At 42.3% G+C, this 18,269-nt stretch overlaps 1 protein-coding gene across 2 annotated transcripts in view; it reads left to right on the forward strand.

Moving 5' to 3' along the window:
- GRK5 (G protein-coupled receptor kinase 5) overlaps positions 1-18,269 on the forward strand; it is a 160,434-nt gene that overhangs the window by 89,244 nt on the left and 52,921 nt on the right. For both annotated transcript variants that reach the window (XM_074831393.1, XM_074831394.1), the window contains exon 3: positions 15,583-15,695. In XM_074831393.1, coding sequence (XP_074687494.1) covers positions 15,583-15,695 — 113 coding nt within the window. The remainder of the gene's footprint in view (positions 1-15,582; positions 15,696-18,269) is intronic.

Here is an 18,269-nt window from a genome sequence, read left to right on the forward strand (position 1 = left end):
ATGATCTTGAAGTGCTACTTCCTACATTTTCTTCTTGACTTCATCTCCACAGATGAGATCAGTGGAAAGGAAGATGGGGAGGGAATAGCATGGAGATTGCAAAACATGCTGGGAGAAATGTACTTTTCCATGCATGTCTTGCTTGCTGGACTGCACATTCCTCTTTCCCTGATGACAGTATTATGTGCTGGTTTTGCTGGTAGCTAGGCAGCTACCCAAAGCAACAAATTCAGGTGCCAATGAAACTTTCCATTGACTGAAGTGGGTTCAAGGGCAGCAGTAACAACTCACAATTCAGTCTCTTCTGAGGCCACAACACAAGGTCCCATACAATATTTTTAACTGAAATTATTTCAAAATCTCTCTCAAAACATAATCTGCACTTCATGATGCATATCTGTACCAAGGATTTAGAAGGAAAATGGGTTATTAGTACCTAATTTACATTTTATGTTTTATCCTTCCTGGCATGTTAAAGTTGTGGTCAATGGTTCGGCCCCAAATGGCCTTTCATTACTCAGGCTGTCCAGACATTCATAACCTTATGAGTCCTTACCAAAGAGGCTCATATTTGTGCCAGAAATATTGAGAGAAGAGAGCGCTCATGTGGAATATGCATAATGTAAGAACTAAATGGAATTCAAGGAAAGTAAGGTAATATTAATACCTGATAAGCAAATAGAGATGCTCAATTATTACAAATCACTGCAAAAATCTTATGAAGTCTCTCTTCTTTTTCATCATATTCTGCTGATTTACGTTTATCTCTTTAGGCTGAAAAAAATCTCTGGAAAAGAAGCTGCATGTTTTTTGATTCCCATATAACCCTCAAAGAGAGCATCCTCTTTGAATTTTCCAGTCAAGCCTTCTGAATTCAGTGAGACTAGTCACAGGTCAAGGTCCTAAAATATCAGCAGGCAGGACAGCACTGGCCCTGCAACACATAATAAATAAAAACGGCACTCTCCTCCCAAAGCCAAGCCTTCTGAGTAAGGGTTGCTGTTACTAGTGGGCTGTGTAGCACCATCCATTATTAAGATTGCCTAATATTGCGCATTATAAGATTAAGGTTTTGCCAGAGTTATGTAGCCTGATATTCTCCATGCTGGGTGTTTTCTGGGTTTTCTTTCTTTTTTTTCTTTTTTTTTTTTTTATTAAAAGACTGAAAGTGTGAGCTGGGATTGATCAGAAAGACAAAGAATCAGCATCAGTTCACTGAGGGAATGAGCACTGGTGAATTAACATCGCTATAGATATTCCCTTAAATATTCAGGGTAAGGACAAGATAGTTTAGTCCACTTTGAGGTGAGGTTAGTTACACTATATATTGCTAAGAGAGTTCACAAAGATTAATTGTATTTTGCTGCAACTCATATACCCATGCATCCTCTTACTCAAAAAGGAAAGAGGCCATCTAGGGTGCATTTCAGGGAAGGATCCCACCTTGAGGATGTCTGAATACTTTTCCCTCCAGTGAAAGAAACTAGCCACTTCAGACTGAGATGCAGTCTTAGCAGATGCTTCTTGAACGGTGTCCACTTGGAGAGCTGTTGCAGAGCTGCTGCTATGCAGTAAATTCATATCCTACTTGTACTGCTGCATACTGTCTTGCCGGGTAGGACAAGTCCTGGGATCAGATCCTGGATTTGGGACCCATTATCTAGAAAGATTGAGGTTGAATGTAGAAGTGGAGGGAACTAGAATGGAGAAGCAGTGCTGCAAGAACTTAGGGAGGGAAGGTGAAAGAAAAAAAAAAGGGGGAACTGTGGTCCAGAGAGACCGTAGAACTGAGGATGATCAGCTAACACAATTTACAGCTCCTTGCCTAGCTCTCAGCAGCACAGGTGGATACAGTGACATCTCTGTTCCAGCTCTGCTGGTATGGTTATCAGTATGGGTGTCAACATGATGGAGTTTCTGTTTCAAAGAAAACTTAGAAAAGAGCTCAGTAAAAGCTGTGATAAAAGGACATTCTTCTAGTTGCCAAGTCAAAAGTTTCCAGCCTTTTATGTGAGCTTTTCCTAATGAGCAAGGGCTTCTCTGTTGGTCCACGGCAATTTTTTTTTCTCCAGTTTTCCAGCTCCTTCAAAGCTTAGGAAATTAAACATGCAAAAATATGTGTTAAAATGATGACCACCTAAAATGGATTTTGAATTAAGGCTGCCTATGCAGCTTAACTTCATATCTCTGCATATATCACATGCTTAATTTTCTTCCCCAGGAATCCTAATGCAGTCAGTTCAAAAGACTGAGTTAGTCTGGGGATGAAACTGCATTGTCTAATAGAGGGTAGAACGACTGACTCATTCATTGCATGAGGTAAAAGGTGTGTGATAAATTTAAATAGGGATTTACAGCATCAAAGGAAACGGTCTCATGGCCAAAGCAATTGAATAGCACACTAGGGAACTGGGCAGGGATAGGTGTTATGTTATGACAGGCAAGTCACTTAAAATTAGTTTTTCACAATTGGCCTCTAATTGTGCATTTTTTATTTCCTGAGTAGCTGCCTTGAGATTTTTGGGTCTCAGTACTAACATCTGCAACTGAAGCAAATGGAAGATTGGCTTTGAACAGAGAGAATAGTGCATAAAATTAAATACACAGAAAATCAAGTTGCACCAACCAGTGGACACTTTTTGCCTTAATCTTCATATGTTTAAGTTCCCCATCTGTAAAATTGGACTAATGACATCCTCTTCGTCTCCCAGAGGTGGTGTGAAAATAGATCCATGAATACGTGTGAAGTATTCAAAGGCTACAGTGGAGAATGCCACAGAAAGGTCCATGGGGAAATGAATCACTCTGTCTTCAGAGCAGGTCTGACTGGTGTGCAGTAAATAAAGTCTAGGGCCACACATTGAACCAGAGGAGAAAACGAAATACTGAATAGCTGCTCATTAAGTAAGCACTGTCCGTTCTGTGCATTGAATGAGGCGAAGGTCCTGTGGGAAAAACAGTTTGCAGTGATGTAATTAAAGACTGTACCAGAACGCACGCACAGTGAGGAATGGCATTCAGGCTACACGAGCAACTTTAATTTAGGTTTTTCCTAGGTTTTGAGTCTTAACTTTGCAACCTCGATCACGTTCCTTTAATAATTTGAGGTGTGTCAATGTAACACTACAGCTAAATTCTTCTTTGTAGAATATTATGTCTTATAAAAAAATACTCTCTAATCAAAAGTGAAATGTGTTGCGTTACTTCCTGTTTGCTTCCCATGGTGCTATGGTTAATTGCTTCTTCCCCGTGGGTGGAATGAAGACTTGAAGTCCAGTGGCCTCAACCATGGGCTGCTTATTCAATGTGGCATGTAAGCAGCAGGGATTTCCTTGTCCCTGGCTAGAGACCTGCATAGTTTACCTCTTCCATGCAAGTAGGATGAAATTAATCAGTGTTGGTTTTCTCAGCAAGCAATGAAATTTCAACCGCTGCAATGTTGGAGGAGGAAGACTCCTCAAAGGGGACCAGGAGAAAATGCATGAATGAGAGGTTCCTGCCAAGACATGAACACTACTCTTGAGTGTGTCTGAAATGTTGGGCGCAGAGACTAAATAAGCCCCATGACAGGTCTAGCCTAAATACCTAGCACTTGCATGGCAAGTAGCCCATACTTTCACCGACCTTGGCATTGCGACGAGGATAATATTTTTGCAAGGATGAACTGCACTCGAACAATGTCTCTAATGTTTCAGTGTCGTTGCAAACATGCTTTCCTTTCAGATCAGCCATGTGGCTCTTCTTTTCCATCCCTTTTTTCCTTTTCCTTTCATAGAAGTACATTTTATGTGTCTGCTGAAGAGGAAATCCCTGTCTTCTGTGCAATTCCTGGGCTCACCTGAAAACTCAGAAGACAGTGCACCTCAGTCCTGGGAATGTAGTTGTTAACCCTTAGCTGATGGTTCTCTTCCAGCCTAGCTCACTGTACTTAGCATTCCCATATCTCACTCTCATCAGAGAATCTGTGAATCTCTAAGGGTATAATTTCACACAGCAATCTTGACTTCCATTTTTTGTGAATTCCTCCCAGCAGCTGTTGCACTCACTAAAGAAGTAAACAGGAGCAGTCTAGCTATGCAGATGGACCACAGAATATTGCTGGTGAAGCAACAGCTTGCTCTAAACATCTGAGCACCAACAAGCCATATGCAGCATCTACCTTACCCATTCTGGAGGTCAGCATGCAGGTACAAGCGCAAGAGGCTACTCTCTTCGGTGGTAGAATTGAAAAGGCAACCAGAATCTAAGTGGCTGCCCCATAAGTGATCCTTTTCCCCAGGGAAAGGGTCCTAAGAGCACTTTATCTCTGAGCATCACTTCGCATTTATGGACACACAGCTGGTGCTTCACGCAGAGAGAAGGTAGTGTCACCCAACTGAGAAAAGGCAGCGTGAGCTGTTGCAGAGTTCCCACAGGTGGAAATAAGCCGATGCTTATTTCTAGCCTGATCCACCCCACCTTCTTGTACATTCTTGACCAGAATAACCTGGGAACAGGCTTCTCAAAGGCCTAATGAGATCTAGTTGTGATGCTGCTCTTTCCACACCACTGCCATATGTCAGTCTGGTATAGAAGTTCATGAGATAACCGGATTAAATTTCAGGGTGGGTTTTTTTTTTAATACTCTGCTTATTTTACCAAGCAGTGTGTTCAAACCTCCTGTTGATATCGTTGAATGAAGCAATGTCTGAGTGGGTCAGCACTTGGCTGGAAGGGTGCTGGAGAACACTTCAGATCTGCATTAGGATCTCGGTTATTGATGTCTTTCTTCAGATCTAATGTGTAGTGCAAAGGGATGCTGGTGTATCATCTTCCAAGTGAGAAGTAAAATATCTAAATATGTTTTCAGCATCTAAATACCATAGCACTAATTAGGAGGTAGGCAACCCAAGGTGAAGTTCTTAATTTTGTCTCCTGTCCACTGAAATTTTCAGTAGCTTTGGAGGTGATAGTATGGGCTTCTTGTTTTGCAGATCTGAACACCATTATTCTGTGTTGCTGAACATTTGTGTTGGTATGTTGAAATTTAGGAAACAGAATGTTATGGGGAAAAAACACTTTATAAGGGTAAGACATTATTCATACTACAGTGTGAAACTAAACCAAGAAATGACAGAAAGAATGAAAAGAGATAAACTGAAAAAATACAGGTATTAGAATAACCTTTAAGATTACAAAAGTTCTTACTTAGTTTCCCTATGACAACCTAGTTTACATAAGAATGAAGAGGAAGTTCTCTCAAAAATTGCAGTTTTTTTTGGTAGACCTAAGTAAGACTGTTCATGGTTCTTGTGTCTCGACACCAGCTGCTACTCTGTCTAAATCCATCTCAATAATCTGCTATGAAGAGGTCCTTGGTACTGCAGACTTCTGTGAATAAGGAGAAAAAAATACTTTCCGCTGGCAATCCCCCTCTCTCACAAGTTCCTTTTAGTGTATTTGGGGTTTCTAAATGACTTTAAAATCTCTTTTCCACTATTCATACCAATTTTACTCAGCAGCTCAGCTCCTTCACACCCACTCGGAGGGGGCTGTCACTCAGCAGGCAGTCAAATCAGCCTGTGAATATAAACCAAGTCAAAGTCAGTGTCTGTATTATTACAGACTTGGGTAAAAGATCCAGTTAAGTGGTAATTTAGCAGTGTTGTCAAAGGTCAGTGATACCTCAAAATTGTTGAGGATTGATTTTTTTTTTTTTTCAGTGTATTATTGTCTCTGATTATTTAGGTTGATGATTGAATTTATTTTGCAATTTTGTCAAAGACTGAGATTGACAAACGCTTAGAAAAATAACTTATCAGTGTAAGATTGTGGAGTTTTGTTGTATTTGGAGTCTGGGGTTTCAAAACATGAGAAAAACTGAAAGAAAAAAAGTAAATTTAGCACTGAAGTAACAACAAATAGCATCTAGTATTTTGTTAAAGGAATCACTAATAAAATGGCTGAGATGTTTAGAAGTTGCAGTGACTATTGAATGGCACGCAGAGTTAGTAATCCCTGTGAATAGTTTTATTATGTGCCTGTCAGCAACGTATGCTGCTTAAATATGCATTTGCAGAGTGACTGTGCTGGTGGCTATATGCATTCTGCCATTTTATTGACCTGGTAAAAGTTTAGTCTTGATGACTACTTCAGTTTCTACCCAGGCTAGTTTAGAAGTCAAAGAGTAGTTTTGCAGAAGTCTTTTCGGCTTAAGAAAGCGATTCACAAGATGTCTCCTTTAGTTTCCTGGAATCGAGATGTTTATTTTGTGCTATGTACAACAGCAACAGTTCTGTAGATTTCATAACCTTAAACATTCAAATTACAACTTTTACTGAAATTTTCTTTCAGCACGTATTACTCAGAATATCACCAGGCAGGAGTCTAAATAACAGCACTAGACAGAAAATAAGTTTGGTATTTCAGTTAAAATCTTTAAGACTGGACATGAAAGTCCCAAGTAAAAAGATCTCAGTAGCTACCTTCTTTGAGGAGAAATCATCCAGTTCTGTCATCCCTATCCAAAGCAGAACAAAATGAGAACAACCAAGTGTTTGTTCCCCGAATTTCCCAGGGCGCCTCTGAGGTGAGCTTTCATATTTCTTTGAGGGATTTTTTCCATTCCTCTGGCCTTGCCGCAGAGACATTGTTGAAAGTCATTTAAGAAGATAAAGACAAACTCCTTTTCTAGTTGGGGTATTGGTCACAGTTATGGTGTGGGCAGCCCTTCCCCTGGGGCTGCAGAACAAGCATCACATTCAAGTGCTGGGAAATTTTGGTGATGGTGCATTTTCTGTGATCAATGTGAAGTAGTTTGGAAGTCCACCATGCCCTGAATATCTTTGTGACCAGCCATGAAGACCACAGTTCAAACACTGCACTCAGGAAACGTCATCAAAGTCATTGATCCAGGGACATGTGCTCTTCAAGTGTAATTTATGGGAATGGTAACTAGCTTACCACTAGTAATTTGAATTTTTTGATTAGAAGTGTAACATACCTGTCCATCTGTTTATCAGTCAGTCAGTCTGTCTCCCTGTTCTTTGCTTTTTGTTCCCTATGCACTGCTATTCTAACTGGTAGCCAAATGCGAAAGAAATGTGTTTAAGAACATGGTACCTAATAATTTGGGTTAAAAAAAGATTTTAAAATATTCCCATTGACATTCACAATCCAGATTTCCTTATGATTAATCATGGGGCATGCATTTCCAGTGTTATGCTGATGCTGACTGTGGAGCTGAGAGATAGACTGTTTTATTCGTGTAAATTTTGCTTGATACAGGTGGGAAAACTAGGCTTGATCAAAGACCCACTGGAATTGATGGGAATCTTTCTATCCATTTTAGCAGGATTAAAGATCGCCTTCATTATTTGTAACAATTATTTGCCCTGTACTTCACACAACTATATATTTTTGCTTCTATGATTTGAAGAGGCTCAAATATTAATGGCAAGCTCCATCTTCGCAAGCTAAACCTACTCTTGACCCTGCAGTATCTGCAGGCTGCTTTTGAACTCAGGGCTTGATCAGTGACCCATGTGGAAGGATGTAGTTGCCTGAACAAGTAATTTTTAGAAGATACCAGAAGATTGGAGGAGGGCTGGAATAACTCAGCAGAGTAACTCAGATTTTGTTAGGATGAGAATTTGTCTTGCACTGGCAAATAGCCTAGTCTCAGGGCAGAGCATTCGCTCTTCGCCATTTGACTGTGCTCCTGGCACAAGGCAGGGTGACCAAATGTCTTCCCTGAGACGGCTGAGGGTCCCTCCCCAGGCTCTGAGCCCCCCTCGTGTTTTTCTGTGCAGTGACTATATTGAGCTCACAGGATCTCGTTTGATCCTCTCGCTGCTGCTACAAAGAGAGTGGGTGGGTTGTTATCCCTCCTGCCAAAATCGTTGTCCAAAATCAACAAAGCCACATACGTGTTCTGGTTCAAGTACTCATGCAAACATATTTATGCAACTGTTTGTGGGATTTGACTTTCAAATAAAATTCCATGAGCAAAGCTTCAATACAGCTGCTTTCAAAAAACAAATGAGAAGATCCATATTTATCACCGAAGTGTATCTAACTGCGAATTTGTTACAATATTCTCCAAACATTTTTTCCGTATTGGTCCAACTCTAAGGTTTGAACTGTTTCCATCTTCAGTGCAATGCTGCTGTGATGTGTGGAGTTTATCCCTGTAGCCTAATACCATGAAAAGAGTGGAAATAAGGAAAGTTATACAAAGCAAACACTGTCTGCATCTGAATAATTACATTAGATGTTCGATGATCAGGAGAATAAATTTTATTTGTTTTTAAAAAGACAGCTGACAAGCAGAGAAAATTAAGTTGGCAGGACTTAAAACCAGTTTGGGGTAATTCCATTGTCTCAAGTAAGCTTCATTGCATTTGTATTTTTAATTAATTAAACTTGGATAGCCAGTGCCAAAGCAATGCTTGCTGTAACAGCATAGATGAGGGTCTCCAAGTTTTTTGCAGAAAAATCCTAAATTCAAGGGGAAAAAATCAACCAAGGCCAAAAAATGTATTCTTCCCTGGGACTTCATATGTAAGGTCTAGAGCTTTCTACAGCAATGAAGTGCTAGTTTTAACTGTAGACCGGGACGAGCTGCTGTTTAAAATAAGGAAACTCTCAAACCATTATCCTGTCTTAAATTGTAACAATTTCCATATTTTATTAAAAATAAAGAAAACAGATGAAATATTTATTCTTAGAGGGAGTGTGCTTTTGCCACCAGCCAGAGAACTTCATCACAGCCCTTGGCTTCAGAGTTTCTGTCCTGCACCTGCAGAGCTCTGGCCCTGCCAAGATAAACGCTCTCCAAGACAGGGGCTACATCATCATTTTTAATCTCTGCAAAGTGCCAGGTGAAGTTATGGAGCAGTATAGCGGTTAATGTATAAAAAGACTCTGCTGTGCTCTCTTGGACTAAATTTCTGCTCCGGGAGTTTGCATTGCAAGTAAATAGCAAGGAGCCACAGGGCCATCCAGTAGCGCTCTGGGCTCACGCACTTTAATATACTTATTCTGGCCATGCTGCTTTGAGGTAGGGCACTGCTATTAGCCCCATTTTATAAATACACCATGCCATGAGGTCTGCAGGACGCAGAATATTAGTTGTACTGGTAACTGAATTCCCACAAGAGCCTAGATGCTTGTATTAGGCTTTTATAACATGACTTACTGCCACAGTTCCTGGGAATTTTTGAATGAACTGAAATGAGGCATTTTTATTCCTGTCTTGTATTCTCTAACCATCTGGCTTGCCTCACTTTTTAAATGCATTGCTGGCGATGGCAAATGGAGAGTCCTCAGCATCTCAACAACAGGTTTCCATAATAAAAAAAAAGCAAACAACAAAACACCAAACCAAACAAATCCAAAAACCCAGAAAAAAACAGACAAAAAGGACAAGAAACTTCCTTCTCTTGCTTCCTCCCATTCCTGCAACATGCTCAAGTAGTCACCATGAAAAGGACATCCCTCACTACCTTACTGTACATGTACTTGGCCAGGTTCTGCAGTTTAAACAGCAATATCCATGTTTCTTCATCAGAAATGGGCCCTTATTTTCCTTTTCTCAGAGAAAGAAACCTGATCTGTTTTTCACTGCAAGGACATGGGTTCCCAGCAAAGTTTATGAAGTTCTGAGTGGCTGTGGCATCTCTAGTACTGAAGGCCATAAAAAAATCTGAAAGTAATAAGTGGGTCTGCAGGAGTGTTAACACGGCCAGTCTCAGGGTCTTGCTTTTGAACACAAGGATTATCTTTTGTATTGAAGTATATTTATTAGAGATGGAAAACTGTCTTTTGTAGAATGCAAGAGCTAATGTTCCAGCTTTCCAGATTATTCTGAAATACAAGAGCAACACAGACACTGTTAATAATGCAATCAAATCAATTTAAATCCTTTTAAAGCATCCACAAAGGATCCTTTGATAAGAAGCAACTTTCATCAGCCTCAAAGACTAGGCAGTTTAGTATGTACTGTTTATTAAGTTTATACATAGACAGTGGTAATTCCACTTTCGACTGGAGAAGAGCAGCAGTAAATTATAAGACGTTTATAAGCACTAGTGTTAGGCTTGCTGGTTTTAAATGAAAAATGTATTTATATTAATACAGCTCTAAATGGGGTTATTCAGTGTTTAAAGACACAATTTGTTTTCCATTAGTACCCTGACTGGACACAAAACAATTCTGTAAACTTTAAAGGCTTTGGTCTTCTTTCTTTGACAAAAAGAAGGAAATTGCTACAAATGCACACTGTTTGATGGGCTGTGAGAGTCTGTTTAGTTCAGTCATGCTGCGTATTTTTTAATCTTGCTTTTAGTTCTTGCTTTTGTCTTCCTTTTCATTGTGTGCCCCTGTAAGACAGCTTACATGTAGAAAGCAGAGATGGGTAAAAAAACCTAGAAGTGGTTTACATTCAGGCTGGGGTGGTTAGGGTCTCTTTTAGCAGAACCCTGCCCTGAGTTTGAATGAGAAGGAAGGTGTGTGATTTTGGGACATCTCTAGATGAAGTTTCCATCCATCCCAGGGCTGGTGGGAATCACTTTGAACAGGCCTCAGCCTCTTAGAAAAAGGAAGTTTTACTTCTGGTGTGCCAACAGTCTTACAAACTGACTGCTAGCCCCTTCTGGCTCCGTTGCTGCTCCCTATTCTCCATCTTGAGCATGGGGACTGAGGATTCCCTCATATTCAAATGCTTTCTTCCATGAGTTTGGTGTGCTTTTTGTTGTTCTGGTCTAAAGCAGGCTAGAGGAAGAGAGCAGCAGACAAATAATAGACTTGGAAGAACGTGTGTTTGAAAGATTTGGATTCACCTTAAAGAAAAAATTTGAGAAGGGAAGATGAGTTCTTGTCTTGGGTCATTGAGGGTCAATGAGCATGAGCAGGAAAAAAACAATTAATTCTTTCTACATCCACTTTGGGGTTTCCAGGTGTTAAGGAGGGTTTTTTGGAGTTTGTTTGTTTGGGTTTTGGTTTGGGTTTTTTTTTTTTTAAGGCAGCAGAATTACATTGCATTTGGATCTTACTCAGTTTTAATCTAGGCTGATTTCATGCCAAGGAGAGCAGAGATCCAGCAGCCAAGTCCAGATTTTCCCGTGCAGCAGCGTGGTGCATGTCTTCTTGGCGATTCTCCATGGATTTCTTTGAAATATCTTCTCTCGGGATTCCAGTATGTTGGAAAATAAAATGCTACTTAATAGATAGTACATAAGTGCAATCATTGGCCACACCAGTAATGTCCAAAAAACTGACAAGATGTTCCTGGCTTTTGTAGACTTGAAAAGTGAGATTTAAACTGAGCTCATCCTTCCCCACAGACATCTACAGAAGGAAGCCTCACCAGCTGATTGCACATGTTGGATTAGTAGCCCTTCAAAACGAGGGCTTCCGCCCAGAAACAGAAGTACAACTTCCCATGGCAGTCTCACTTAGACACCTGGAGTTTACGCTGAATGAAACAATATCAGAAAAGACTGATTTTCAGCCAGGCGTCATCACTCACTTTGTAGCTCACCACTAACCCATCAAAACCTACAGATATATGGCAAATGTGAAAGAGGAGGGGAGACCTGGTCTCTCTGCAGACTACTGTTTCTCTCCAGAATTGCTAAGGTGGTATTTTGAGCCAGCAAAAAAATACTAGGTATTTAAATGGGAAATTAAAGCAAAAAAAATCTTCACAAGGCACAGGGAGATTTTTATCTAGTTAAAATATTGGAATTTTTTTTCCCTTTTACTTGAAAGTCAGGGATTTTACCGACAGCAGCTTTCTTTTTTACCTTGTTTTGTGTTTTTCAGTTCATCAATGGCACATTTTGATCCCTAGGAAATTTTATTAATAGGACTATTTTTCCTCGGCGTGTGCTTAGATGGCATTCTCAGAACCTTAGCAGAGTATCTGTCAGGGAACAAATTTGGCCATAGACTTTGAATGGTGATGGCATTATCTGTATGCAGGTGTAACTATTTTGGTATGTTCTGTGTGCTGGATACTCTTTAAAGTAGTATTTCAATACATAAGCTATGAAATAAAGGGAAAAATGAGTCAGCAGAATTTAGAATAAATGTTATTTATCTTCATCTTATGAATGTTTATGACAGCATTTTATATAATACCTTTTCTATATTAATCTGTGTCATTACTCTGTTAGGAAGATAAAGAATTCACTTGCACGTGCAGATTATTTGCCAGTGATATTTTCTAAATAAAGAGTTTGGCGTCAGTGAGAAGCGACTGCTTTCCTAGGGCTTTGACCCACCCAGTTTTTCACCCCTGTTTTGGGTGACTTTGCAGGTGTTAAACAGGGTTGCGCTGAAGCAGGAGGGTCTGACTACCAAAGATATCGCTCTCAGAGCTGTTTTAGTTACACTTCATCATCATAAGCATATGGTTTCACTTCCAAGTGTTTAACATTTCCATTTCCTCAGGAAATCATTCTTTCTATTTTTTAAACTTTTGAAACTGGATGGATATTTTTACTGGCAGGCGGACCGAGAGCGACACGACGATTAGCCCCAGCCCAAGGGAGCCCCTGGCTGCGGTACCCGCCTGGCTCTCCATCCCCTCCCCTCCTGCAGCAGCTCATGAGCACGGCTCGGGGTGCTTCAGCCAGGTCTCCAGGGTGCAGCACGCTGTTAAAACACTTCTGCTTTCCTTACTATAATAAAAGTATCCACTCCTTTTTTTCTGCTTTAGCTGAAAGAGGTGTTTTTCTTTCTTAGTCCACTCCAGGGCCCATGCATCCCAAGACTTAGTTGAGAGCAGACTCCTTTCGCTGACTTAGTGAGGCCAATGGCAAGATCAGGGCCTAAGAAAATATTTTGTGTCACCTACAAGGAATGAAAGCACTTGCATCATGTATTTATTGACTGTATTGGTATATCCAGCGCTTAAATGAATATGACCGAGGAGTGGATGGCTCCAGGGAACTGCTCTGACTCTTGTGTTTTCAGAGATTATTTCTGGTATTTCCTTTTTCCTCATTACGAACAGGTCACCCTTCTCACATGTTGGTGGAGTTATGTACCTTAGGAGGAAGTCTGCTCGTGTCTTCTTTATGTTTCATTTATCCACATACATAATAATTGTTTAACTGCTTGTTTTCTTTTCCTGCTATGCTATAAAGCACAGTTATTGGATGTGCAATTTTCACGCTTGTGTAGCTGATATCACTAGCCCTTTTGTTAGAAGAGCATCCTCTGCTACAGTGAGTGTCACCATATCTTAACAACTATAAACTAACTGCATTTTGTACAACAAGCCTTGTCACTGTGCATCGAATAGCACTGTACAAGAGAAAATGCAGGGCAAACTAGCAGATTAATGTATTTGTTCCTTTGTGTTTTATTGTTACAAATTCAGACAGTTGCATTTTTTGCACTGCTTGTTTCACATGAGGAAGCTTGCATCATGTATTTATTGTCTGTATTGGTATATCCAGCACTTAAATGAACATGACTGATATTAAGGGTGTATATTTTATTCATGCTCTCGGAAGAGTTAGTTAGTCAGGGTACCAGAAAACATCGTCAGACAGATGTAGTTCAACTTCCAGCCTTCCCAGGAGAGCTCACCTGAGCTGCTCAGCCTCCGGCTTCATGCTGGCCTCTGGGACATTGTGAGTTGCTGTTTTGATGCACTCAGGCTCTTTCCTAATGCCTTTGCTTACCTTAGCACTGTGCATGTTTGCACATCCCTTCAGCAATTACCTTCTCACTAAAAAAGCTACTCAGTTGAGCAGCATGAGCTTGTACCACTTGCAAGGACACCCCCAAGGCTGCTCAGCATCCAAACAAGCCCGCTGGCTTTCTCGACATACGGGTTTGTGCCATGATGTTCCACACTGGAGGTTCCAGCTCATGCAAACAAACCAGTGCCATGGGCTTGCTGCTGATAGTTAGATAAACTGGAGGTCAAATTAGGATTTACACAGTGATTTCGGTCCAGTTTTACTTGTTAGAGAGTATCAAAGCATTGCAATCTTCTGGATAGACTGACTGAGTGATATCCTGATCCTGAATAGACTGGCAATGCCAGCCACAAAGTGGTGCTGGTATGTTGTTCCAGACTGCTTCAGAAGACCAGACCAGAGCAGGACCATACTGAATTAAAAGCACAGTCCAGCTAGCCCCTGCCTGTGTCTCCCATGACCACCCTGTAGGTGCTTCACGGGCCAGTTCCTGGAGTACAGCCTGCACACAGGTGCAGCACTGGGCAAGCACCCTCCTTCCTCTTACAAGAGGCAGACTTGGGTGCTCCTGCCCACCTGCCACCCAGCTGCAGGTCAGCAAATCCAACATCTCATACAGCGTTTTCCGTTCAGGAGGGATGTCCTGGGTTTGCAGGACACGGTCCCCAGAGCACGAGCTGTGATAAGCGAGCCCTTTGGCTGGGTGCTTCCATGGCAAAGATGAGCTCCACTGCAGCCGTGTGTCTCCTCAGCATGGATGGAGCTGAAGGGTGCAGGGGGCCAAAGCAAAGGGAGAATAAAAGACATTGCAGGAGCAACTCAAGGCCTGAGAGAGAAGTAACCAAGGCACTGACAACTTGTGTGGGTTTCGTATGTCTGTTTGCAGTGCTATGTTATGTGTTTAGAAGCTGGTTGTTTCCATAATAACAGCAAGTGCCATATGGCAGCGAGGAGGGTGGTGAGAGGAACGCTCAAGGAAACACAGTATGTTGTTTGACATGTGTGTGCTTTTAGAGGAATAACGTGTCTCGAGCAACTACTGCTGCTCCAAACAGGCTGGGGGATTTGCTGCTCTCACCAGAAAAATATCCGAAGCCCTCAGCATTTGTACTGGTGCAGTGCCAGTTAACAATGGCTGCCCTTCTCCCATGCTTTTCTGCAGATAGTCCCTGTGATGGGTAAAGGATCTTTTGCTTTACCGGGAGCGATGGTTCTGGATGCACCAGCACAGGGGAATATCATTTAAACATGGCGTTTAAGGGGAAATACAGTTCTGTAAAGGAGAGCTGTGTGAAACTGAAACCAGCTAGATGCCATATGCTCCATCCATTCGTTAATGCTCAGCAAGTAAATAGCAGAAATTTTGAAACCTTTGAAAATACACAGTTTTCAGTAATTGTTTAGTAGAGAGTGGGTTGAGCATTTCCTGAGATTAGGGGCACTTTAGTGCATATCTAGGAAGCATCCAGGAAGGTCTCCACAAATTCCAGCTTTTCCTACCCTTTAATGTATGACTCACAATTCAAGGACTTGTAATTTGCTCCCCACATTCCCACAAACACCACCAGTCTGAGCGGTACCTTTGCAGAGTGCATATATTTCCACCACAGAAAAATGTGAAATTATTTTTTCATAATAGCTGAATGGCTTTTGTGGGAATTTTACTAACATCAGCTCTATAAAATTGAGCCTCTCTTGGTTGAGTCTTAAGCCATTAATTATATTTGTATTTGGATACCTGAAATGTGGTGGTGGGGAGAAGGCAGCAGTTCTGATTTGGGGTCGTAGTTCTGCGCTCATTTGCAAAGCTTTAAACTAACAACCAACCCAAAAGGCAAAGCTCTTCTCATTTTCATGCTTCTCTTCTTCTCTTTATTGCCTCTAGAGAGAGATTACTGCAGCATATGTGAAAAGCAGCCGATCGGAAGGCTTCTCTTTCGGCAGTTCTGTGAAACTCGACCCGAGCTCGAGTGCTGCATTAGGTTCCTTGACTCAGTGGTAAGTCAATTCTTGTGATATTTTGGGGTGCTTCACAGCTCTCTCCTGACAGAGGAGACTCCCCTGACCCCAAGAAATCCCTGTTTCATGGGACGTGATTTTGTGTCTAACGCACCTGAGCAAGGAGCAGACAGGGCTGACCCTGCCAGCCTTCCAGCATCGCTGGTGGTAGAGGGGCAGTGCTGCACGGCGAGCGGGAGCGGGAGAAGGACGAGCACCCTGGCACGGTGCTGGTGTAGCCTCCCTTCATGTCAATGCCCAAGCAGCTGAGCTGCTCTGAGTAATGTCTTTTGATGTGGGTGAAGCCTGCAGTGCTGGGAAACGCTGGGAAGAAAGGGAAGATGATGAATGGACTGACAAGAGAGGATGAGGAGTATGATAATACTAGTATCTATCTCTTACCAAGTCTTTTTGTTGGTAGACTCCAGAGTGATGTACAAAGGACATCCTGATTGTTATCCTGGTTTTTCAAATAGGAGAACAGAGGCACAAGGTATAGAAGTGAGTTGGTTGAAGTCACCAAGAAACAAATCTACTCCAAATTGCTATCAGTTAACCCAGCCACTGAGCAACACATGCCAGCCCCAGGAGGACCTGACGCTCTTTCCCAGTCTGGCAGCACTTGGCTGTGTGTAGTGCCAGCAGGAGAAGCTGATCACAGTGGAAAAGTCTCTCAGTGGCTTTCTTGCTGGAAGCCTGTGGAAGGGTAGGGTGTTGATGAGCCAAAAGGCTAAATTGTACCAGAGAGGAAGATGAACTTATCACTGCTGAGTGTGAGTGTCTCGGGGGCTCCGTTCTCTGGCTAACACTGACAGTCAAAAGCAGAACGATGCATACCAACAGGAATAAAACTTTTTTGTTTGTACCATGGTGAAGCTGTTCTGAAGTATAGGGAGATGTGCGTATTGCACTGAAGTTGTAAGAGTCTGGGAAGGGACACGTGGTCACTTAAAGTTTGTGTCAGTACTGCAGTACCTACAGCAAATCTACAGCATCACAGAAAGTGTTGAATAAAGTCCTATTCAAATCAGTTTTAGATGGTCACAGCTTCTACCTGATATTCCCAGCACTGGTTGTGATTTTGCCCAGTGAAAGGTTTACCCATCGAGGTACGTGAAACTGCTACACCTGACAAACACTTGGTGCAGCTGTGCTGGAGGCCAGCAGGCAGGAGGACATGTGAGGTGCTCTGGATGCGTTTGTACTGCACCAGACCAGCATTGTCTAGTGAAGGTCTGCCATCGATGAAACACCATGCACCTCTCTGGGGGAGGCATCCCTGCAGAAATGCCACATAAGGTGTGACGCCTGCAGCCCCAAGGAGATGGGGCAATGTCACTCTGGGAAGCTGCAGAAATCCTTTGGGAGACAGCCACAAAAGACTGCTTCCGAGTGGTTTTAATTTCAGAAGAGACAGAGTCGTATTCAGTCTGGAGAGGGTTAGCAAGGCTCTGTTCTTTTCCCATGCCTCCTCGCAGCAGCAGGCATCACATTTTGGTTCCAGCAGCACCCAGGGGCTGCAAAGAACAAGCCCACATCATGCCAGACCTGCACATGCCTGGCAGCAGGTGCTGGGGGCACACCACTTCAGCTGACAGCAGTAATAACTTCTGGGCAAATGAAACATTACTGTCCCCCTGTGTGTGTCCCCCGTGCCACCAGCCCCAGAGCACCGCGTGATAACCTTCACCGCAGCACTGCCTGGAGCCTCTCCCAGCCTCTGTCACCTCCAGCCATGGGAATTGAGGGCACTGTGTCGTTTCATTCTCCCGAAGCTCTGTGGAGCAGTGCCAAGCACTGACACTCCGTGTCCTCCCAGCATCCGTGCAGCACACCGGTCCTGCGAAAGCTTGTGGTGGGGCTGGCTTGGTTTTAAAGCTCCCTCTCTGAGCAATCCCAGACTCATACCCCCAAATCTTTTGCGAGCATGTGCTTTCAACCCACCCCCGGGTTGCTTTTGCAGACTGGAGCTGCCCTGCATACCTTTACTGGGCCAGCGATCTGTTCCCAGTTAGGCTCAGACTGGCAGTATGAGGATTTAATGAACAAAATTCCTGGCTGTGTGGAGGTCTGAATATTTACTCTTTCTCTCTTCTTTTTAAGGCTAATTAACAGCAGTCTCCTTTGTTTATTGATTTCAAATTCTATACAAGCTTGCTCCCAGCCCATGAAAATCCCTGTATTGGGCAATATTAAGGTCGAGCAACAGAGACCATAGCCATTAAATTGGATGATTGCTACTGAAATTCGCCCAGCAGGGTCACACTGTGTTGAGTAGTGGGATTCAGGCCAAGTCCTACGTTAGGCAAAAAAGTCCTATAATGAGACCAGAAGTTTGACTTTACAGCTCTATTCTGAGACCACCAGGAATGTGAAACCTTTTGGAGACCACCTGCTGTAACAAGCCCCGAGCAGAAAGAGCCAAGAGCCTCCATCTTCTTTTGACTTGTTATTTTTCTAATATGAGATGCAAAGCTTAGCTTTTGTGTAATATCAAATAAAAAGAAATAAAATAATAGAGGAAAATATTTAGCTCTTCATGGGAGTCTCACAGCGCTTTTTGCACATTGAGAG

The sequence above is a fragment of the Strix aluco genome, chromosome 7 (assembly GCF_031877795.1).
Source record: "Strix aluco isolate bStrAlu1 chromosome 7, bStrAlu1.hap1, whole genome shotgun sequence".
NCBI lineage: Eukaryota > Metazoa > Chordata > Aves > Strigiformes > Strigidae > Strix > Strix aluco.